This window comes from Neolamprologus brichardi, unplaced genomic scaffold (genome assembly GCF_056152115.1).
Source record: "Neolamprologus brichardi isolate AB-2024 unplaced genomic scaffold, ASM5615211v1 NODE_ptg000008l+_length_2720982_cov_1, whole genome shotgun sequence".
In the NCBI taxonomy this organism is placed as follows: domain Eukaryota; kingdom Metazoa; phylum Chordata; class Actinopteri; order Cichliformes; family Cichlidae; genus Neolamprologus; species Neolamprologus brichardi.
The window spans coordinates 454,256-477,500 of NW_028270135.1; the positions used below are offsets into that span (position 1 = coordinate 454,256).

The window sequence follows — 23,245 nt, forward strand, 5'->3', positions numbered from 1 at the left end:
CTCTGTGAGTTTCCCATTACGTCGTAGCTACTCGGTGCTTGCTCGGAAGTTTAGGGGTTTTTTCGCTGTAAAAAGAAGTTTTCTTCCCACGCACAACGGACACTAATGTTTTTGTCACTTTTTATGGAATCAAACTCAAAGTAAGGTCAGTACTTCCACGCTTTAAACGCTGCACGCTCATACTCTCTCTGCACTCGATATATGATCCATTGTTGATCTGCACACAGCTGTTGTCACGAACGTCGCACTCGCTTACGTCACTGTCATGAGACATTCTCGCAAAAAATCACGGTTTTAGTAACGCAGTAACGCAGCGTTCCTACGGGAAAGTAACGGTAATCTAATTACCGTTTTTGCAATAGTAATCCCTTACTTTACTCGTTACTTGAAAAAAGTAATCGGGTTACAGGTTACTGCCCATCTCTGGATACGAGTAACCCGGATTTATTTCAGGTGACATCAAAATTACGAAATGTAAACCTACCCCAATCAAAGCTCTGAAAACATGAACTGACATGTTCTCTGCTTTGATTCTGCGCTTGATCTCATCTTCTGTTATTGTGTAGGTTTTCTTTTTTGAGCTTGGTACAGATAAGCGACCATGCACTCTGTAAACTGTACTAGTTCCCTCTGAATCAGTTTGAAATTCTGTATCTGCATCGATCCTGTCAACAGCAGCAGCAGCAGCATTATCTGTACTCAGACTTGCGCCGTATACTTCTGTTTCTTTTTCTTTGTCTTCAGTCTGTGTACCTTCATCTCTTTCAGTCTGTGTACCTTCATCTCTTTCAGTCTGTGTACCTTCATCTCTTTCAGTCTGTGTACCTTCATCTCTTTCAGTCTGTGTACCTTCTTCTCTTTCAGTCTGTGTACCTTCTTCTCTTTCAGTCTGTGTACCTTCATCTCTTTCAGTCTGTGTACCTTCTTCTCTTTCAGTCTGTGTACCTTCTTCTCTTTCAGTCTGTGTACCTTCTTCTCTTTCAGTCTGTGTACCTTCTTCTCTTTCAGTCTGTGTACCTTCTTCTCTTTCAGTCTGTGTACCTTCATCTCTTTCAGTCTGTGTACCTTCATCTCTGACTGTCAGTCCTCCTATCTCACTGTTACTTGTCGGTTTGCTGCAGATGTCCTCTCCCTTAGGAACTTTTCCTTCGTCATTCGCTGCCTGATGCTTTCCCTGATGACATTCTTCACTGGCTACTTCTATTGCTCCTCCTGTATAGCCACCTACTATGCTGCACAACTCCTTTCCCTCTGCTGTGCTGCACTGTGCTGTTACATAAAGAAGAATGATATAAACAGCACTATATCAATTTAATTGTGAAGGGAAATCCCCACAATACGACGGAGTTATGTCTAAAATAGTTTTGTGTAAAAACTGGATCTTGAAACGTCCACTTTAATTACACAGTCCTGGTGTGCAAAGGCAAAATTACGAAAAAAAATTTCACTTTAAACATTTTTGGACATTGTTTAGTTATATTGTGACTTACTCTCACAGAAGATACAGATACCACAAACAGACTTTGAACAACGCATGTGCTTGTATGCACCACATTTCTGGCACTGCACCTGTGAATTAAAAAAAATAAATAAATAAACAAACAAAAAACAAATGAACAAAGTCCATTATATAAACAATCTATATGGCTAAGGACATGTCATAGCGTACCCGGTCTTTGGCTGCAATCACACACCAGCACTGACTGCACTTCCTAGTTCGATCTGCAAAATATAATTTGTTTAAGTACAAGTTACATTTTCCAATGAAAAAGAAGGCGGCTAATTTTATATTTACCTATTGAGGAAAATAAGTAGTGGCAAAGTCGGGACCTGAGCTTTCGGATCTCAGTGTTGTACTCCTCCACATGTGTTTTACCCTCAATGAGAGATTGGGCAAACTAATAATTGACGAAGAAGAAAAAAAAATAAGAAAAAAAATTTGATTAACAAAGAAATGTTGTTTTTTTTTTAAAGCCCCCCCCCCCACCCCGAGAAAAAAAACCAGAGCAACCAAAGCAAAGCATTGCTGCTGAAATGGTTCAATCTACAAAGAAAAATAAGATTTTACCATCCATTAGTTATACAGGTTAAAGCTACATGAGTTCCCATCCTGTTGATGTGGGTGGCTCACATGTGACAAAGTCCACTCTCCAGTGCAGCCTCTTGCTGAAGCAAATGAGCTGAGAGATCGCAGTTATTACAAATAAAAAGCATATAGAGAAATCAATAACCACGTTTGGCAATGACTTCAATTAAATTAAATATGTTATGTTAAATATGTTAATTAATTACCTCCAGCTTTTCAGCACCGCACTTTTTCTGACCTCCGACTCTCCAAATGAATTCATATAGACTATGGTCCTCTCGGGTATGTCACAAAACTGTTTTGTTTGCGCCTTGAGCTTTTCTAATGAGGGACACTGAAAAGTATCATGCACTAGAGAGAGTGCAAAAACAAGGTCCAGTGGCTGCCGTTTTCCAGACAGGCTCCGATCAATTTCTCATACGTCTGAAAGATGTTTTTCTGGAAATAAAAAGTACGTGACAAGCAGTGTTGGGTAAGTTACTTTAAAATAGTAACTTAGTTACATTACTAGTTACTTCTATCAAAAGTAACTCAGTTACTTCAAGTTACTCGTTACTTTCAAAGTAACTAGTTACTAGGGAAAGTAACTTTGGTTTTACTCAGAATTCTCTTGTTAATGTGTTGCTTCCATAACTTTGCCAGTCTTCTAGCTTGCTTACTTGCCACAAGTGCACTGTGCCACCTACCAACAGAAAGGAAAAGATAATGTGCATATTTCCATGAGAGAAATCCCACACCTGGACCGTCGTCGACTGCTGCCATGATTCTAGCCTACATCACAGCGTCATGTGCGCCTTTTACATCCAACACAAAAACTGCAGTCGTGATGCTTTGATTGTACTCAACTTACTGTAATGTAACTTGGAAATTCTGCCTTCTGAATAGGAAGATGTAGGTAACACCAGACTGCAGATGAGCTGCATACAGGGCTGGACGGGGACAAAAAATCGTCCCGGGCATTTTGACTAGAGACCGGCCCACCATTATAGAAAAAATCATAAAGCCTTTGAATGAAAACAAACACTGTTGTGACAGTGATGTACACTGTTCTGATGGTATATATGCATCAATCTATCAATCGTTTGTTGTAAGATTCAGATAATTATTTTTTAAAAGTGAGACATTTTAAATTAGAATAAGAAAGAAAAGTATTTCTTTGTGCCCCCCTCTCCCTGTTAATGCCCTACCTGCCCCCCTGGCAAAACTTTGCTAGACCCGCCCCTGCACAGTTACCAGCTGTCAGCTACCTAAAAAGGATCCTGGTGTTATTTGTCTCTCAGAAACAGTTCATAACTTCCCTTCAACTCATTCATGTCACCTAAAAGGTAAACCTGTTTCTCCATCACCTGTTCAGCTCTGATGATTCAGTAAGGACATCTCCTGGTTTCATCTTCATGTTTCCCTCTCACCAGATATCCAAACCCACATCATGACCAGCAGCTTTACAGCTGTGGCTCCAGCAAACATCAGCTGATACTAGAAATTAATATTAAATCAATTCTAACAACAGCTGATCAAGCTTAAACGTGTTGCTGCTGTTTAGCGCGACATCGGCTGGTTTCCTATTTCTGGCGCAAAGTGGACGATAAACAAACAAGAGAGATCATTGATCATTGATCAGTTTTCATGATTGAAGTAGAAACGGGAGAGAGAGGGGAGAGAATGAGAGAAGAAGAGGCAGCTGTGCAGCAAAGACAGAATAACTCCAGCTTTGTGTCTTTTTCATTGTAGCTGAATTACGGGACAAACTGTTCCTTTTCACCTCAATAAGAAATGCGTAATATTTTCTCTGAATACCAGACGGGACGGTTGGCAACTCTAATAACTTATGAACAAAATAAAGTTCAACATCAGTAACATCATAGCACCCACCCAGCTGTATAGAAACTCCGTCATGTTAGCTAGTATACAGTATGGAAAAAGTCAGAATAACGAAAATAAACTCCACCTAAACTTGGTTTATATCTGACCCAGATAGACTGCAGGTCACAACTTCTTACCTGAAGTTCAGTTCACACTTGGACCGGCGGCCGCCTCGGGTCTCTTTTCCTTCTGCGTCCCCTTTCCCTCATCCACCTGCTGCCTCCACCACTTGCCAATGTTACTGAATCTGTGGAAGCTCCGCGATAGCCACCACACGAAGTAACGAGTAACGACCCTATCTAAATCCCAGTAACGAGTAACGCGTTCCTGATTTTGGCATAATAACTAGTTACCGTGCTCGTTACCACAATAATAACGTAGTTACTGTAACGCGTTACTTAATAACGCGTTAGTCCCAACACTGGTGACAAGTATGTTTTTCTGTCAAGAATGACACTACAAAATTGCGAAAGCTTGTCAGGTGAGACTTGTAATTAATTCTGCAGATACACAAACATATAGAAAGTGTCATTTTTTGTTTACATTAATTAAGTTTTATAGTGTGTACGAAACAAATCAAGACCACAGACTCAACACGCACCACTCAATTTTTGGTGTTCTTTATCAGATGGCCAAGACAGAAATGTTTTCATCTGTGTGCATTGCTTTTGAGCAAGTCTTTACACAGAAAAGGTTTCAGAAAGGTATTTTTCAGGTTCTTCTGACAAGGCTTCAATTTTGAAAAATGCTGTTTGTTTATAGTGGCAACTTATAAACCCTTTGTGATAAGAACATAGTTACCACAGTCCAAGTCATACCTTCAAAAAGTATGCACTTTGTGCTCTTGTGGACCCATCCCAAATTTTTCCAGTGATTTGGCTTGGTATTGGATAAATGTGAGGGAAATTCTATAAAAATAACATAATTACACCTATGTTTTCAAATACATTACAAAAAACGTAAATATGCTATGTAGGCCTGGTGTGTCCTAGGTTAGGCTCTGCCTGTGTTTCATACTCTGCGTTTTAAGATCAGTTTGAGCTTTAATGGTTTCAGCTTCTTTTCTGGAGTTTTTGCAACGAGGTGTCCAAGTGTGCTCGTCCTTCAGAATCCAGTCAGCTAGAACAAGATTTATGCTTGTGGAGTTAAAAATGGTCCCTTGATGAAGAAAGGGGATTTATCCTGGAAACCTCGAGAAAGAAAGTTGTCATTAACTCGTTTTCTTGTGTTACGTTGAGTGAACTATTTTGCATGTCACTTCACCGGAGGAAAAACACTCCTTTGACTTGAAATCCTAATCTGAATAAATCTGTTTCACTGTGGTACTAAAGGATAAATCAGAGAACAGTATTCTCCTCACAGAGACGCCATCGTGGCTGACAGTGTGCTGATGTCATTTCTTTGGCTCCAAATTAAAAATGTTCGTCCTCTCGCTCTGTGCATGTTCATGTATTTTGAAAACACGCCTGGAGTCTTCAATCACTTCAATTCAAATGCTTTATTTGTGCTTTATATTATTATTATTATTATTAATAAGACAAATATCTACAATATAAAAGATAAAAAACCCAACAATCAGCACTGTTGTGGCTGAACAAACCCGAGCTCAGCTGTGAGGGGCAGCAGAGCCGTGTGGAGCTACGTCACGGTTGGGAAAAGTGATTTGAAAATGAAATTCTAAGTTTTGCTATTTAAAATAAAAAAATGTGTTGAATAAATTTGTTTTTTCAGCTTTAAATGTATTTGTTTGGTTTCAGATTCCTTTTTCCCGTTTTTAAACACTATTGAAGTTTGTTTTTGTGAAGTCCCGTCTGTAAAACCAAACGAATGCTGAAACACTACAGAGCTCATGCTCCCTGTGTACTTAGTACACACTCATTTAATTCCAATCTTTGGATAATAATAATAATACATTTTATTTGGAGGCGCCTTTAAAGACCCTCTAGGTCACCTTACAGTGGTATGAAAACATGAGGTGAAACATTTTTATAAAAGCAGCATGAAAGTAGAAAAGCCAAACAAGGTAAACAGATTTATTTATAGAAAGCTGAATCAGTGTGACGGCACCGCTGTGACTGCTGCAGAAGGAACTGTGTGTGCAAACACTCGCTGCCTCTTCAGCTTTGATTTGACCCTTTATCATTAAGTCACACCTTACTGTTTAATGGTGGCCTACTTGTCTAACTGCACATAATCATTAACTGTTATCTCTTTATTGTCAAGATGAACTCTACTGAACTGAGACTGCATGAAGCAGTTATGTAATTACAGGTGTGCCCGTCTTTACGTCTTTACATTTGTTGTAGCGTCGCAGTATCAAACAGTGCAGATGAGCCTTTTTGTACTTTGTTCTCAAAATCAGCTCAGAGATGAACAAGAACGCTGAGTTTTCAACATGTAATTTGCACCTCAGGAACGTCCAACACAGCACCAATGAATTACCGTTATCATCTTTGGATCTCAGAGGGGAATTTGGTCTGTGGTTATGTTAATAAGAAGTACAAATCGTTTGTTGGTTTAATGTAAAGGTTTATAGAAAACAGCTGAGAAGTGGAACCCCATAAAACTCTGTGACTAATGTGTTTGCAGGACGATCTGATATCCTCGTGTTGGCGTTGTTCCCACATCATCATAATTAATGTTGTTCCAGGTTCAACATTGCAAGTGACCAATCACCTTCTTGTGACGTCATACTTCTGCGACTTCGAAATACCCGCTTTCGAGTATTTCAAAATACAAGTGAAGAAAACAAATTGCCCGCCTCTGTCTGTCAATCCAGCGCGCCCGCTTCACTTGCGAGAAACCGCCGCCTAGGGACCAGGGACAACTTCTACACGATGTCCCAGAGACAACATTTACACGATGTCCCTGGGACAACATTTACGCTATGTCCCAGCGACAACTTCTACACAATGTCCCAGGGACAACATTTACGCTATGTCCCAGATCAGGGAAGCTACTGCAATTTTGCCTGACCCAACCCCCGGGCCACAAAACACCCAAAAAGTTGGGGAACGCTGGTCTAGAGAACACTGGTTAGCTAATGCTGTCGTCAAGTAGCCTATCACTAGCAAACAAACAGCAAGCCAAGTGAGGAACATATGTATAATGCTTACCGTTTATTAAAGAAAAGTATCCTAAAAGGACTTCAAATTCGGCGGACAGGCGGCGGTTTCTCGCAAGTGAAGCGGGCGCGCTGGATTGACAGACAGAGGCGGGCAATTTGTTTTCTTCACTTGTATTTTGAAATACTCGAAAGCGGGTATTTCGAAGTCGCAGAAGTATGACGTCACAAGAAGGTGATTGGTCACTTGCAATGTTGAACCTGGAACAACATTAATTATGATGATGTGGGAACCACGCCAACACGAGGATATCAGATCGTCCCGCAAACACATTAGTCACAGAGTTTTATGGGGTTCCACTTCTCAGCTGTTTTCTATAAACCTTTACATTAAACCAACAAACGATTTGTACTTCTTATTAACATAACCACAGACCAAATTCCCCTCTGAGATCCAAAGATGATAACGGTAATTCGTTGGTGCTGTGTTGGACGTTCCTGAGGTGCAAATTACATGTTGAAAACTCAGCGTTCTTGTTCATCTCTGAGCTGATTTTGAGAACAAAGTACAAAAAGGCTCATCTGCACTGTTTGATACTGCGACGCTACAACAAATGTAAAGACGTAAAGACGGGCACACCTGTAATTACATAACTGCTTCATGCAGTCTCAGTTCAGTAGAGTTCATCTTGACAATAAAGAGATAACAGTTAATGATTATGTGCAGTTAGACAAGTAGGCCACCATTAAACAGTAAGGTGTGACTTAATGATAAAGGGTCAAATCAAAGCTGAAGAGGCAGCGAGTGTTTGCACACACAGTTCCTTCTGCAGCCGTCACACTGATTCAGCTTTCTATAAATAAATCTGTTTACCTTGTTTGGCTTTTCTACTTTCATGCTGCTTTTATAAAAATGTTTCACCTCATGTTTTCATACCACTGTAAGGTGACCTAGAGGGTCTTTAAAGGCGCCTCCAAATAAAATGTATTAATATTATTATCCAAAGATTGGAATTAAATGAGTGTGTACTAAGTACACAGGGAGCATGAGCTCTGTAGTGTTTCACCATTCGTTTGGTTTTACAGACGGGACTTCACAAAAACAAACTTCAATAGTGTTTAAAAACGGGAAAAAGGAATCTGAAACCAAACAAATACATTTGAAGCTGAAAAAACAAATTTATTCAACACATTTTTTTATTTTAAATAGCAAAACTTAGAATTTCATTTTCAAATCACTTTTCCCAACCGTGACGTAGCTCCACACGGCTCTGCTGCCCCTCACAGCTGAGCTCGAGTTTGTTCAGCCACAACAGTGCTGATTGTTGGGTTTTTTATCTTTTATATTGTAGATATTTGTCTTATTAATAATAATAATGATAATATAAAGCACAAATAAAGCATTTGAATTGAAGTGATATTGAAGACTCCAGGCGTGTTTTCAAAATACATGAACATGCACAGAGCGAGAGGACGAACATTTTTAATTTGGAGCCAAAGAAATGACATCAGCACACTGTCAGCCACGATGGCGTCTCTGTGAGGAGAATACTGTTCTCTGATTTATCCTTTAGTACCACAGTGAAACAGATTTATTCAGATTAGGATTTCAAGTCAAAGGAGTGTTTTTCCTCCGGTGAAGTGACATGCAAAATAGTTCACTCAACGTAACACAAGAAAACGAGTTAATGACAACTTTCTTTCTCGAGGTTTCCAGGATAAATCCCCTTTCTTCATCAAGGGACCATTTTTAACTCCACAAGCATAAATCTTGTTCTAGCTGACTGGATTCTGAAGGACGAGCACACTTGGACACCTCGTTGCAAAAACTCCAGAAAAGAAGCTGAAACCATTAAAGCTCAAACTGATCTTAAAACGCAGAGTATGACACAGGCAGAGCCTAACCTAGGACACACCAGGCCTACATGAGGATTTGCAAATGAGGAATATCTTCACAGCTTTGCTGTTTGAAGTCTGATCCCCATGTTTTCATAAGAGGAATGAGAACAACAAGAAATACATTTAAACGGGTCCACAGCATTCCAGTTAAATGAGGAACAAAGACGTCGGGTCAGAACAGCTCCTGAGTTCAGTGTCGACCTGTGGACAGGCCGTCAGTCCACTGCAGTGTGGAGAGCAGCAGGCCTGTGCACTCTTCAGTCTCTCCTGCTGTCGTGCACAAAGCCGCCCTCGCTGCCCGCCGACCTCCTCGCTCCAGCGTTAGTAAAGGCTCCAGGCCTGCTGATGCAGATCGAGTGATGACGAGGTGGAGGACGAGGCGGCGAGTTTGCGAGGGCCCAGCTGCTTTCCACACACACACATTCAGTCCAGCTTCTCCTTCTGGACCAGCTTAGGAGCGTCTACAAAGTCCCGTCCATAAAAGAGGATAAGCCCACCGGTGACTGCGCTGGCTGTTCCCCAGAAGAGGACGTAAGCCAGCGTCTCAGTCCACGTGTCACCTGACAGGACACAACAGGTCGAACTGCGTCAGTGGAGCAAATTTATTTTCATTCAGTTTATTGCAGTTAGTCTTACCGGCCATTAGAAGGCAGATTATACACATGGAAAAGGCAACGACCATGATGATGGGCAACTAGAAGAAAGAAAAGCGGCATCACGTTAAAGACATCAGAGAAAGAAAATGAGTCGAGCTTCTTGAGCTCTTCTTACTGTCAGAAACTTCCAGTCCTTGGGGTCTCGCAGTGGAGTGGTCCAGTCAGCTTCATCGACAGCGTAGTTCCCCAGAAATAAATCGATGGAGTCCTGCAGGAAAAACAGCCCAGCTGAACTCTTCTCTGCAGCGGCATCATTACAGCTACGCTCTTCTATATGAAGAGGTTTTAACTGCTGGGTTGTTGCAAAAGATTTTGCAGTGACTTTGAAGTCTTTTTGTGTGCAGGTTTAGGATGTTACCGATGTCATTACTGATCTGCAACAAAGCAATGAGGTCCACACTGAACACAGTTTAACAGTTTTTGTCTCTGCTTACAAAAGAGCAACCAGCGTAAAAGCAAAGATGTTTTAAGGGATCAGCAGTTATTTCACTGAAGTGTGTGCAGCTCCTCGAGGTCACGGCTTTAAAAGAGTGAGACTGGACTTGTTTGAAGACTTTTCACCTCTCATCAGAGGCTTCTTCATTCTGGACTGTTGTTAAAAGAAGTGGGAAACATGGCCCTGCCTCTGAGCTTTTCTGAGCTCATAGCTCATATTTTTCTCATGTTTCCAGGTTTGATTCGGACTAAAAAATATGGCTTAATGAGATCTGCAAATCACTGCACTCTGTTTTTATTTACATTTCACAGTGTTGTCCAAATGTCCCCACCATCAGCGCTGAGCCCTGCTCGACTTCTGCTGCTCATGACCTGATTTTAAAGGAATACATGCCTGTAAAGCGAACTCTACCTGCAGCGGTCTGATTACTCATAACACAATGATTATGTGAGAGTCATTAGCAGCTGGTATTATTGTGATATTGCTGTAGTATCTGATGGAACAGATTCATTTCACTTTGCAATATGGCATTCACACTATTCCACACTAATGAAGGACGACCTGAACCCACCAGTGACGTGTGGTCAGCAGAGGTCATCATCATAATAATAATAATGATAATCAAATAAATGAAATCGTTTCTTTATCGAATGGTTTGATCTATGAACTATTTTTTATGAAACAATCTGACTCACACAAACTGTGCCCTGTCATGCAACGAGGCACTGATAGGGGGCGCTCGTGAGTCCATGGTGCAAAAAAGGAACAAAGGGTCGGTGTGTGGACTTCATTTATAAGTGAAGGTGAGACCATAATAAGGTTCATTTAAACAGTTTGTATGTGTAAAGAACGTTGATATGAAACATGTTAACTGCTGCTAATCAAACGGGAGGAAGGACGGGCTCAGCAGCAGGACGCAGTGGTGCTTCTGCTCTGCAGCAACTCCTGCTGCTGTGATCATGTGTTTCTATTTGATAAGGCAGTCGTCATTGCTGTGTTAGACTCCACGGAGCATTTCCATCCATAATTAATCTCTCAACATCTGTCTCAGCCGCTGCCGCTGTGCACTGAGGCAGCTACCACTGACTTCCCACTAAATGAAAGCAGAAATCATGTAACGAAATGCTACTAATAAGTTATATCAAATGTCCAGAACAGCAGCAGCTGCTTCACCGGCAACACGAGGGCAGGAAGTGCCTCTACTAGCTGGCTGGAGCCAAATGGTGAATAATTTACTCTGTTGGGTTCATATATTTGTAACTGTGGTGGATCAGCCATGAAGCTCAGCGCACGTCTCCCACCTGTCTGAAGCCATCAGAGAAGTTGTTTCTGTAATATCGGATCATCGAGTTCCAGCCGTCCATCAGCAGTCCCCAGTGTGTTCTCTTTCCTGTCCTGAAATATGAACATGACATTCAGCACCATTAAGAAAAGCAGCAGCATTTACAGCTACTTTATCATTATCACTGTTAACCCTTTAAGACCTACCATAGAACCAAGTCCGCCAGAGCTTATATTATATGTTTACATGCTGTGGAGCCATTTTTGGGAGCATTTCAAGTTGATATACATCAATACAACCATTACAGCCTAAATTTTAATAATATGTCTGCATTAAGTGCACAGTAATTACATAAATTGCAAAAAAGTGCAATAAACTACAAAAAACTGAAAATCGTTTTTGCTTTTTTAACATATATTTCTAGTTAGAGAAATTTAAGAGGCTTATCCCTCAAAACTGTAAATACAAAAAAGTTGCACAAAATAGTTTCCCACCACAGGAAATTTATTTTGAGTGTTTTCATAGTTTTATTTTTGAAATACACCAATTTTTATATACTGCAGGAAAAACGAAAATAAATATTATAGTGCAAATTTGCAAAAAAGCAGCATATGCATCAAAATAAACTATTTCCAGCAGTGCAATATGAGTCCTAAGCATCCCAGAAACCACACAGAAAGTCATAAAGTCAAACATAACTTTTAAAAACACCAGTATAGGCTCATGAGGCCCTGATGGTAAAAAACCCGACATTTCCGCGAAAATGACGTCACTTCCGGTTTCGGGCAGGTCATGGCGGACATGCGAAAGTTTGCGTCTATTCCAAGTAGGAAGTGTTATAGCTGATCGGATCGGCAAAGCCTGTTTCTGGAATATTATGTTTTTGTTGCTGCAAGCGCTTTTTATGCAGTTTTTGCAAAGTTATATGTGGAAGGAAACTGTGACCGAGGACAAGCTGATGGCATAAGATGTAAGTACAACTCCTCCGGTTTCATATGCAAAAAAAATTATTGCGCTAGCTCACGTGGTTGCAGAGCTACCAGGATTTAAAAATAGTTACGCAAAACAGAGCGTGCCGCTCCGACCGGCTTTAAAGGGTTAAAGTACAGAACTCAAAGTAAAATTAAGGAGCTCAAGGTTGGTCCGCAGAGGAGAACCTATCGCCAGTTAGAAACTTTCTTTAAGAGCAAAATCCAATTTGGGTTTTTGGTTTTGCCCTCGCAAACAAAACAAACTGAAATATTCTGATGTGTGGCTGTAGTGATCTTTAAATATTAGACTTCTCAGCAGGCTAGAACCAGGTATTAACCACCAACACTAATCAGCAACGGTTGCAAAGACCAGGCAGACCCTTGAGGACCCCGCCGTGTCCCAGTAGCCAGCCTCGAAAGCTGCGGATCAGTTCACCAGGGCTCCTGCTCTTGCCCACTGCCCAACACACAATGGACCCAACCCCTACAGCATCTCCTGTGGGTGTCAAACCTACAAGAAGGCGGGTCATTTCCTTCTTCAAGTTGGCAGGGAACAGTGGCCTGGCCACCAGGTGTTCTCCGTCAAGCTCCCTCTCCAGGCCTGGCTCCCAGGTTGGGACCCCGATAACCCTACCCTGGTGGTGCCTGTTATCGGACCCGGAGTTTGCAACATCCCCCGAGAACCTGAAGAGGAGAGTCCTGGCCCCTAGCCCTGCCAGTGTAGCAGAAATGATGAGGATGATGATGCAGCAGCAGCCGTTCTTCTCTGCGTGAGTAGCTTAATGTTGTTCGTGTGTAATTTACGTTGAGTAGGCTAACCACGTTATTACATTAATGCATGTAAGGTGAACTAGCAAACACCGTCGTAGCTACATGCGGCTGTCTTCGTGTTCACACTGGCCAAAAAGGCTAAAATGACCAAAGAAAAATTGGAAAACAGCAAAAACATGAGAGGTTTTTGGACAAAGTTTGTGTTCTTGGGGCGATCGTGGCTCAAGAGTTGGGAGTTCGCCTTGTAATCGTAAGGTTCCCGGTTCGAGCCCCGGCTTGGACAGTCTCGGTCGTTGTGTCCTTGGACAAGACACTTCACCCGTTGCCTACTGGTGGTGGTCAGAGGGCCCGGTGGCGCCAGTGTCCGGCAGCCTCGCCTCTGTCAGTGCGCCCCAGGGTGGCTGTGGCTACAATGTAGCTGCCATCACCAGTGTGTGAATGTGTGAATGACTGGTTGTGTAAAGCGCTTTGGGGTCCTTAGGGACTAGAAAAGCGCTATATAAATACAGGCCATTTACCATTTTACAGGGCATTTCTCCATTCTTTAAGCACCGTTTAAGCACCGGCACCATTTCAAAAGTACCGGTTTGGTACTGGTATCAGATAAAACCTAAACGATACCCATCTCTAGTGAGGAGTTCAGAGGGTCTCGGAGTACTGTTGCTTCTCCTAAAAGAGCCAGATGAGGTGGTTTGGGCATCTTGCAAAGAGGCCACCTGGAGGAGGTGGCTGGGAAGAGGGAGGTGCTGCCATTCTTGCTGCCCCCAATTTGCATTTTTAAGTAGGAAAACAGTTTTTACGTTGGGTCTGATGTTGCTAGTGTCTTCCTCACAGTGAGACATAACATGTTCATTAATTACTGGTACTGTTCTCGATAACACTCAAAGCCAAGATGTTGGTTTCGTATCGAAACTGGAAAAGTTTGATCGGTGCATCCCGATCTACTATCCACCCTTTTGAAGACATTTATTTTGGCTTTTCTGGGAGCTTTTACTGTGTGTGTGTCTCTCTCTCTAAAGACTCCTTATATTTTAACGGAGTACAATCGACTGTAGCACAAAAGTCAGAAACAAAACGCTAGAAGGAAATAGCTCCTCCAAAGAGAGAGTGGGTGGTTGCTTTCACCTCATCATGGAAGAGACGACTGTCAGTTCTGATGGCACAACTTGAAGACAGGTAGGGCTAAGAGAAAAACTTGTTAGCATGTATTGTAGGTGTTTGCTGTGAACACTCACCTGGTGAAGTCAGTCTTTAAGGCACCGGTTCCAGCATACTGCTTGGCACAAGCGTCAGCATTGTCTGCCCAGGCTGAAGGGGAGGCAGAGCAGGTCATTTACTGATCAGAGAGTTCGTCGTTCAATCCCTGGCTGCTCCAGTCTGCATGTCAAAGTATTCTTGAACGAGACACTGAGACGCTCTCTGATGCATTCACTGGAGTATGAAAGTGTGGGAATGTTCTCTGACTAAATGTTTTATAAAGTTGAATAGTTAGAGTCTAACCGTGAAGCAAAAATGTCAAAGAGTGCAATAAGTAACCAGTCTTCTGCTCAGTGTGTGTGTAAAACTGTGCAAAGACTAAATCATGCTGTCAGATAGTAGCTGAAGCAGTGTTTACCACACAATGCCCTTTACAAGTCCTGTAAAAATCAGTGGATCCAAAAGGTTTTGCGAGCATGCAAAGGGCCAGCTGTATATTAGGCAGGGTTTAGATATAAAAACAACAAACTCTGATTAGTTGTTACTACTCAGGCTACAGCCGTGTGAGGGAACACCCACCATTCTTGTACATCTTCTCAAAGTCTGTCTGCTCTTCAATCCGCTGGCCTATGTGGAGAACTCCCATCCTCTAAAGACACACACACACACCTTTTGTCAAATGCTCTCGAGTCTGAATGCCACTGTTTTCTAATACAGCCCTGTTTTAACTTGTTTATGCAAACTCTGAACATTTTCCTTGTTTACCTGCTGCTCATTTAGAAGAATCAAAGCAAATATAATCCCACTGCAAAATGGTATGGAGTTAATTTCAGTGCATTTGCAGACAGCAGTGGGGCTACTTTGACTGTAAGGTGCCAGGAGGAGCGCCCAGATCTGAAGAACAATCGTAGACAAAGCAGGGTTTCAAAAACCCGTCAGCAACAAGTCTGCTATTCTCAGAGGAACAGCTGACGAGGAGTGATGTGGCCTCTGTCCCTACGGACACAGCTGCAGATACTACAGTGCAAAGCAGCACAAACAGAACGTTTTGTTGTCATTGGTTAGCTTTAATGCACCAACTAAGGCCAAGAAGAATTGCAAACAGTTATATCTAGGGCAAATTAATCACGTTTCAGGAGAGGAGACGTACTCCTGATCATGATCAATGACCAGTTTATTGACATCAACAGATTGCTGCTCCATATAAGCTCAACAGTCCTTCAGCTAGATGAACTAACTGATGAACTATGTGCTCAGATACTTTTATTTGCTCTTTGATGTCATATTTATAATTTGGACAGAAGCAGATGTTCACATGATGGTGAAAGTGTAAAGAAAAATACCAACATAAAGGCCTGGGATATATTATAGCACCAACAGACAACAACAATCACCTCAAGGTACTTTGCAAAGCAAGGAAACAACCCTACGATCACACAACCCCCATGAGCAACTACTTGGCAACAGTGGGAAGGAAAAACTCCCTTTTTACAGGAAGAAACCTGCAACAGAACGGGGGGGGGGGGGGACACGTTGGGGGAGAGAGGATCGAGACGAGAGCGCCAGCTGTGAGCGGTAAGCAGAAAGAAGGAGGGCGTGCTGTTCTTGCAACAAACGGTTGTGTAACTCTGCTCATATAACAATCAAGTTGTGGATTTGTTGCCCGGACACTGAACTGTGCGCTGTTGGACCCAGGAAATGTACCCATGTGACTGTTTGGTGGCTGTTGATGTTCCTCCCACTGCTACCCCACAGCTCACAGCTGCATGTGACATTATTCGCTCTCCCATTGGCCGGTTACAGACTCAGCTTACAGCCTCTCTGGGGACTTCAAACACGTCACTGCCAACTTCACACAATGGTCGTGTCCAAATTCATGAGCTGCATCCTCCTGAGGACCCGGCCTTCGCGGTCTACGTGGGCCGGGTCCTCAGAAGGTCGGGTAGGCTGGAAGTAAACGGCCGTGAAATTGGACGGTCTAGCCTTCAGATTAGCGTCACCGCTGTCTCGGTGGAGTTTAATAAACTCGGCCGTCTGCTCCTTGCTATCTAGAATATAACAATATGACACTGGAGTAAACTCTCGACCGTCTCACACTTCTGTTTAATCAGTTTTCTGTTTGACGTTTATTCAGCTGTGTGGAAACCAAGGAGGAACCCACCTAGGGGATTAATAAAGTTTTATTTAATCTAATAATCTAATAACTTTAATCTCAGCCAAACCGATTTACTCACGAACAAATAAAACGCCGAAAAAAAGCCCAACAATAACATTTTTAGGTTGTCTAAGTGACTTATATATTACGTTTAACCTGAGTAGCGAAACTCCGCGGTGATCTGAAAATGATGTGCCGGGGGTTGTGCCGTTCTCGGCCGCTTCAGTGACCCTCGAGCTCCCAGCGAGCTATCGAGCTGGTGGGTAACAGACGTCTCCGAAAACGTCGAAGCACTTTTGCAAATATGCGATATCTTGATAAACCGAGCAGATATTTGATGTTTACACAGCTACTTTCTCGCCTGAAAATATGTTAAAAGTTTATTTTGTGACCCAGAAAGATTAGTAAGAGTCATTTTAAAACTTAGTAGCGGCCGCCATTGTTGGAAACTGGAGTTTGGCTGGGCCGCGCTATGAATTCTGGGATATGGTGGGCCACGAAGGACACACCCGACCCATCCTTCAAATTCGGGGAAAAGGAGGACGCATTTGTCGGCTGCATTCGGAGGAGTCTACGAATTTGGACAGCCTTCGGCGCCTCGCTGTGACGTAATCGGTCTACAAATGCGTCCTCAGGAGGAAGCAGCCCATGAATTTGGACACAACATGCATGTGGTCTGTCCCGCCAGGGGGGGAGACCTTTAGACCTACTGTATGCTAATGTCAGGGACCCTCCTCTGTACCCCCACTGGCTGGGTCAGACCAAAAGCTGATCAGTTCACCCTCCACTATGCGCCTGTTGTGAAGAGGGAGCCTGTGACCACCAGTAGTATTAGGAGGTGGTTGGAGGAGGCCTCAGTGGAGCTACAGGGCTGTTTTGTGACAGACTGGGAGACTCTGAGTGTTTCACCGACTCCACTGTCCCAGCTCAGACATCGTTATCCAAATAACAAGCTGTGGGTGACGAGGACATCAAAGCCTCCTCAACGACAAGAAGAAGGCCTTCAGAGTGGACAATAGAGACGAGGTGAGCATGGTTCAGTTACTGAAAGGTAACATCAGAGAATAATTACCAGAGAAAGCTGGAGCAGAACAGCATGAGCGAGGTGTGGAGCGGCATAAAGACTTCACTGGATTCAGGACATCCAACGGCAAAAAGCTGGGGCCAGTATGCCGGGGTTCCAAGCGATCTAAGCAGGTGACGTCGTCAGCGATTGGCTGGTCAGTAGCGTCACTCGATGAGTCATGAGAGCGTCTCGTCAAACCTGCCGTTCTTGTAACCCGGCGATGAGGGAAATACGAAACAAAGCCACGGTCTCTGAGTTTGACGAGAAGCCAGAGACCGAGCAGCGGGTACATCGACGCCTCCACTTCCACCTTTTTTGTACCGTTCATGTTGCATGCTAATTACGTTACAGGATGCTAGGCAGCAATGCTATGACAACAGCCAGGCACATTAGGTGCTACTGAAGTGTAATGGGAAACCAGCTGTGGTGAGCCATAGCAAGCTGATCAAAGTAGGTCCGATTAAAAAAGGGCTAATGTGCTCGATGTGTTTATCAACAGATTTGACACTGTAGTAACTGCTCAGCACCTCTCTCCTCTGTTCACGAGGAGTCTGAGTCTGCAGAGGTGCTGAAGACGTCCTGCCTTGGTCCTGTACCAAAGTGACCCCAGGGTTGCAGACCTGTGTCACTGACTTCCCAGGCCAGCCTGGAGGACGCCATCATCTACCTGCTCAATGGTGTCTATGCACATCTGGACCAGCCGGCGAGCACTGTGAGGGTCGTGTTTTTTGACTTTTCCAGGCGTTCAACACTATCAGGCCGACCCTCCCGTGTGATAAGCTGCCAGCGATGCAGGTGGATGCCTCTCTGGTGTCCTGGATTGCTGATTAGCTGACAGGAAGACCACAAAATGCGCGTCTTCAACATTGTGTGTCAGGTGATCAGCGACACAGGGACCGTGTACAGCACAGACTTCAGCCACTGCACAGAAACCTGCCATCAGAGGTTTTCTGATCATGCATCAGTGAGAGTGACGACGCAGAGCACTGGGGGAAGTGGGTTGAAGTGGACATTGTGGAAGACTACAAGTCCCTTGGAGTACATAGATAATAAACTGGACTGGATTAAAAACAACACTCCACAAGCGGTTAAGGTCTTTTAACATCTGTCAGACGATGCTGTCTGTTGCAGCAGTGCCATCCTCTACGCTGCTGCACGCTGGGGGAGCAGGCTGAGGGTCACAGATGCCAAAAGACTCGATAAACTGACCCGTAGGGCCAGTAATGCTGTGGGGACGGAGCTGGACCCCCTTAAGGTGGTGTCGGAGAGGCGGATGTTGTCCAAGATGAAGCTGGACAAGCCTCCATGACATGCTGGCCAGTCACAGGAGCACGTTCACTGAGAGGCTGAGATTACCCATAATGCACCACTGAACGCCACAGGAAATCATTCCTGTCTGTGGCTCCCTGTACAACTCCTCCATCGATACAATAGTACAATAGCGCACATGCTCTGCAGTGAACGTAACAACGTTTAATAGATCAGAGTAAAATGTACACGATATATATTTAATCTCTGTAATATTCTGGATATTTCGAGCTGGTTCAGTCTGTTACTGTTCTTATCGTCTCTAAACACTGATTCTGGGGGAAACCCCAAAGCAGACCAACAACCTGAAAGAAGCATTAAAGCAGAAAGTGCAAACAGGTTACACAGATTTGAACCTTCGCCTTTATAAAGGCTTTGTGTCAAAGTGTAATGTGTACGATTAATCATCACCAGTTAAATAAAGCAGTATCATGTTCGTATCAGTATCATATGTTTGTGCGTTCTTTCTGTTTACACATGTTTGGACAATGAAAGCATTTCTGTAACTTGGCCTCTGCACACGTACTGTGTTAGATTTTAAACCAAATAATGACTTACATATCTTATGGAGCTGTCCGGCACTTCGGGATTGGTGGGAAAATATAATGGAGGTAATTTTCAGTGTTATAAAAAGGAGATTTGGTATCTCACCAAAACTGTCCATACTTGGTATAACCACAGAGCTTTCTGATGGAGATTTTTCCAGTTATACAAAAAGATGGATTATTCTGGCTACTACAGCCAAACGGGTCTAAGACATTAGCGGAAAAAGACCCCCCTCCCTATGAAGAGTGGCTAAAGACAATGGCTAAGTTGGCGTCTTACAAAAAAGTGACTCATGGTTTATTAGACAAATTGCATCAATATGATTGTATTTGGTCCTTTACAAGCTGGCTTTCTGTAACTTGAAGACAGAAGAGTAATGACAGAGTGGTGGTGTGGGGATTGGTGTGCGAAGAAAGAATAGGATAACTTTCCTTTGTTTTGGTTTTGTTTTTGTTTGTTTTTTAAACTATTTATTTATGTAGTTATCCTTAAGTTCTGTTATTGAAGTTTAAAATTAAATAAAAATTGTTGATGACAAAAAAAAAAAAAGACTTTCAGCTTAGATTTAAGGAGTTTAGCAAAATTATTACATTAACTGATTTGCAGTTAATGAAAAATGAATTCTAGCAATCTAAAAGGAATTACGATGAAAGCGAGGGAGGCTTCGAGGACGGGTCGAGAACCCAAATAAACCACAGAGCTAACCAAACCTTCAGGGTAACCGGCTCAGCCATCAGATTCAGAATTTAGCTTGCAGGGGAAAAGCAGTCCAACACAGCTAAAGAGCAGCGTATGAAAAACATATACTGCTCTACCTGAAAATGTTGGGGTCCTTTCCACTGACTGGAAAAACTTCCTAAAACAGGCTGGGATTCCTGTTTTTGTTAAACCCTTGAATCACTTTAGTCACATATTGACTGTTTGGTTTAAAATCCACTGTGGTGGTGAACAGAAAACATTTATGACTCATAGGTCTAAATGTGTGTAAATGTGCTTGTACAGTAAAGTACTTCACGGTTTCCTGATGGTGCTGAATGAGAACCATTACAGCTTCTTTAGTTCAGCAGGCTCCCCAACAGTCCCCAAAGTTGAGCTATCCATTATTTTCATTATTATACGTGACTATGCATTTAATACCTGCAGCTGTGACTGAAGAGAGCGTCGGGCCAGCAGGCTCTGGATGACATTTGTACGATCCAAACAGTCCATGCAGTTGCTCCGAAAAGTTCCCTCCTGATTCAACAGCACCTTTCCATCTGCATCCACTAGGAAATATCTGAATCCATATGCACAACATTACTTCTGATGCAGAGTGTATTGCTATTGGACAGACACAAGCTGCTATGCTAGCTCACTGACCCAAAGTCATCCTGCATTTCAGCAACCGTGTCCAGTAAGATCTGAAGGCGGTGCCACCTCATGTGGCTGCACTCCTTATGAAAGTCAAAAGCTATGTACCTACACATAAACAAGGCTTTAATTACCTGAGGAAAGCTGGATGTCGAGTAAATGCCAGACACAGAGGAAGCCTTAGGCTGAATTAGTGGTAATCTTACTTGATCGATCCATTACCCAAGTTTGTGACCATGTTGTCAAATGCCAGCTCCAACGGCTTTTCTGAGCCTTTTTGGTTTATCTGTGAAAAAACAGAACAAATAAAACAAAGAGCCTTTGCAAACGATTGCATATGGGTATTTGTGGTTTTACTGTTATTTCATTTGACTGTGAAGGTTATATCATGGTCTTGTAAATGCAAAAATCAGTAGCTAGTAAGGGTGCAACGATACTCGTATCGATATTGAACCGTTCGATACAGTGCTTTCGGTTCGGTACGCATATGTATCGAACAATACAACATTTTTAATTTATTTTATCAACTTTTCTTCTGACGATGCTGTCTGTGTTGAGCGCTCAGTGGATCTGCGCTCGACTACTCCGCCTAGGCTGCACTGTCGAGCGCAGATCCACTGAGCGCAGGGCAAGCTAGCAAGACAGAAGCTAAGCTCGTTGCAACATGGCAAATTGAACCTCCCCCACCCTCATTCAGATCTGGTGTTTGGAACTATTTTGGTCTTCATGTGACGTATGACCCTGAAGGTAAGCGCGTCATGGACTAAAGTAAAACAGTATGTCGGATGTGCCAGCAATGCTCAATTACATGGGTGGGAACTAGTGTGTTAGCGCAGTTAGCTCGTTAACGTGTTGGCCGTCCAGCCCCACGCACGGGGCGATCCGCGGTAGCTCGTTAACGGAGATTTGCCGTGTTGTGGCGTTGACGTCATTTCAGATTAACGCTGACAGCACTAGTGGGAACACAACCAATATGACTGCACATTTACTCCGACATCATCCTCGTGCAAAGACAAGTGGAAGCAGACAAAAACAACAAGCACGCATGCTACAAACTTTAGCCGAGTCATTTAGACAGCCGTTAGCACATGATTCTCCTTATGGGGACCTGATATGTTTAATATGCTGCTGAGAATATAGCCCAGAAGAAGCGTATAGTAGAGCTTTTATTTTGGAAAGAGACATTTCTCTGTAATAAACTCTCTTTTCCAAAGATGAGGGATTCCTCCATCAGATAGATTTATTATTTTATTACTTTGTTTCAGCAACATTAAATTTAAAAACTGTACTTTTGAGTTAAAATATATATTTATAATTTTAATAAATGACAAATTAAAACAGCATGAACATTTTTTTGTATTGAAAAAATATCGAACCGCGACACCAAAGTATCGAACTGAACCATGAATTTTGTGTATCGTTGCACCCCTAGTAGCTAGGTAGCAATTATCTAACGGATTTTTCTTACCAAGTTCAAAGTGACTTGTCTTCCATAGAGGATGATCTGGGAGTCAAAGTGTCTCTGGAATCCATCCAGCTACGACAAAAACAGGACGATTTCAGAAATGAAGATAAACAACAGGTATTTGTTGTTTCACTTGAATCTGCATGTAAAGAACTTACATGGTTGACTGTTTTGCTGATCTGTGGTTTTGGTTTGTACCTGAGATTAGGCCTTTGGGACCAGTAGAAGGGGATGGAGCCTCTGGTCTGCAAACACACCATTAACAACGAGAATTTGAAATCAGAGGAGAGACCCAGAGAAGGCAGCAGAGTTTCTGACGCTTGCCTACAGAATGAGCCCGTGAAGCTCTTGGGTTGTTCGTCCTGCACAGCTTTGAGTCTTTGGTCGCTCAAAAAGACCCAACTGTGGAGACATGTAGGCTTAAGATATTAACTTTAATAGATTAGCTACACATCCATACGTTAAACCAGCGCCTGTGTGACAATAGCTGAAATATCCAAACAACATGAAGGCTCCCATATTTTATCAAACACATTATCCACACTATGTAACTCGCATGTTAGGTAATCCAATGACACATATTCCAGTACAGTCCACTGTCATGGACTGTATGTTTTGATCCAGATCAAAAGGACTCACTTGCAAAGATGTTAACAGCCTGTAAAGCTGCTTTTGTCTTTCTGAGCAGGAAACACGACGGTTCAGCGGCAGCAGAGATCTGATCCAGTTCACACTTTATGAACAACACTGCTGTATTTTCTGCATGAGCACAGACCGTGAGTAAGGTTGTCCACCTCTATTCTACACTCAGGGCAGAGTAAGGCCTGATCTATCTATGGTGAAACCTGCATTTGGATTGCTTTTGCTTCATTACAGACACTCAGATATTTAGCATTCTCCCAGACTCGGTCTCAGGTGCCTTTTAGTGATTTAGATGTTGATCTGTTGAATTTCTGAACACGATTTGTCTTCAATCATCCAGGTAAGTAAATCCCACACTCGCTCACAGGTCACCTCGATGAAACGCTTCGTCCAGATGAACAGAATCAACTTTTTGGAAGTTTTTTCATCTTTTCACTTTGTTTTTAGAGTAAACTTAAGATTGGGAAGCCAACAGACGGACGTTGTGA

General features: G+C 42.8%; 1 protein-coding gene and 1 pseudogene across 2 annotated transcripts in view; both read right to left on the reverse strand.

Moving 5' to 3' along the window:
• Window positions 1-403: 403 nt before the first annotated feature.
• On the reverse strand, window positions 404-2,363 carry LOC148094768 (uncharacterized; annotated as a pseudogene).
• A 5,805-nt stretch (window positions 2,364-8,168) lies between these two features.
• sacm1lb (SAC1 like phosphatidylinositide phosphatase b) overlaps window positions 8,169-23,245 on the reverse strand; it is a 28,295-nt gene continuing 13,218 nt past the window's right edge. Inside the window, exons 10-20 of one of the 2 annotated variants that reach the window (XM_087837165.1) lie at window positions 22,274-22,360; window positions 22,119-22,187; window positions 20,857-20,936; window positions 20,660-20,758; window positions 20,438-20,576; window positions 14,805-14,874; window positions 14,264-14,336; window positions 11,306-11,399; window positions 9,684-9,776; window positions 9,549-9,606; window positions 8,169-9,472 (exon numbers count right to left, since the gene is read on the reverse strand). In XM_087837165.1, coding sequence (XP_087693291.1) covers window positions 9,336-9,472; window positions 9,549-9,606; window positions 9,684-9,776; window positions 11,306-11,399; window positions 14,264-14,336; window positions 14,805-14,874; window positions 20,438-20,576; window positions 20,660-20,758; window positions 20,857-20,936; window positions 22,119-22,187; window positions 22,274-22,360 — 999 coding nt within the window. In that variant the 3' untranslated portion in view covers window positions 8,169-9,335. Of the gene's footprint in view, window positions 9,473-9,548; window positions 9,607-9,683; window positions 9,777-9,802; window positions 9,943-11,305; window positions 11,400-14,263; window positions 14,337-14,804; window positions 14,875-20,437; window positions 20,577-20,659; window positions 20,759-20,856; window positions 20,937-22,118; window positions 22,188-22,273; window positions 22,361-23,245 lie in introns of those variants that run through there. The other variant, XM_087837166.1, reaches the window with a different exon arrangement.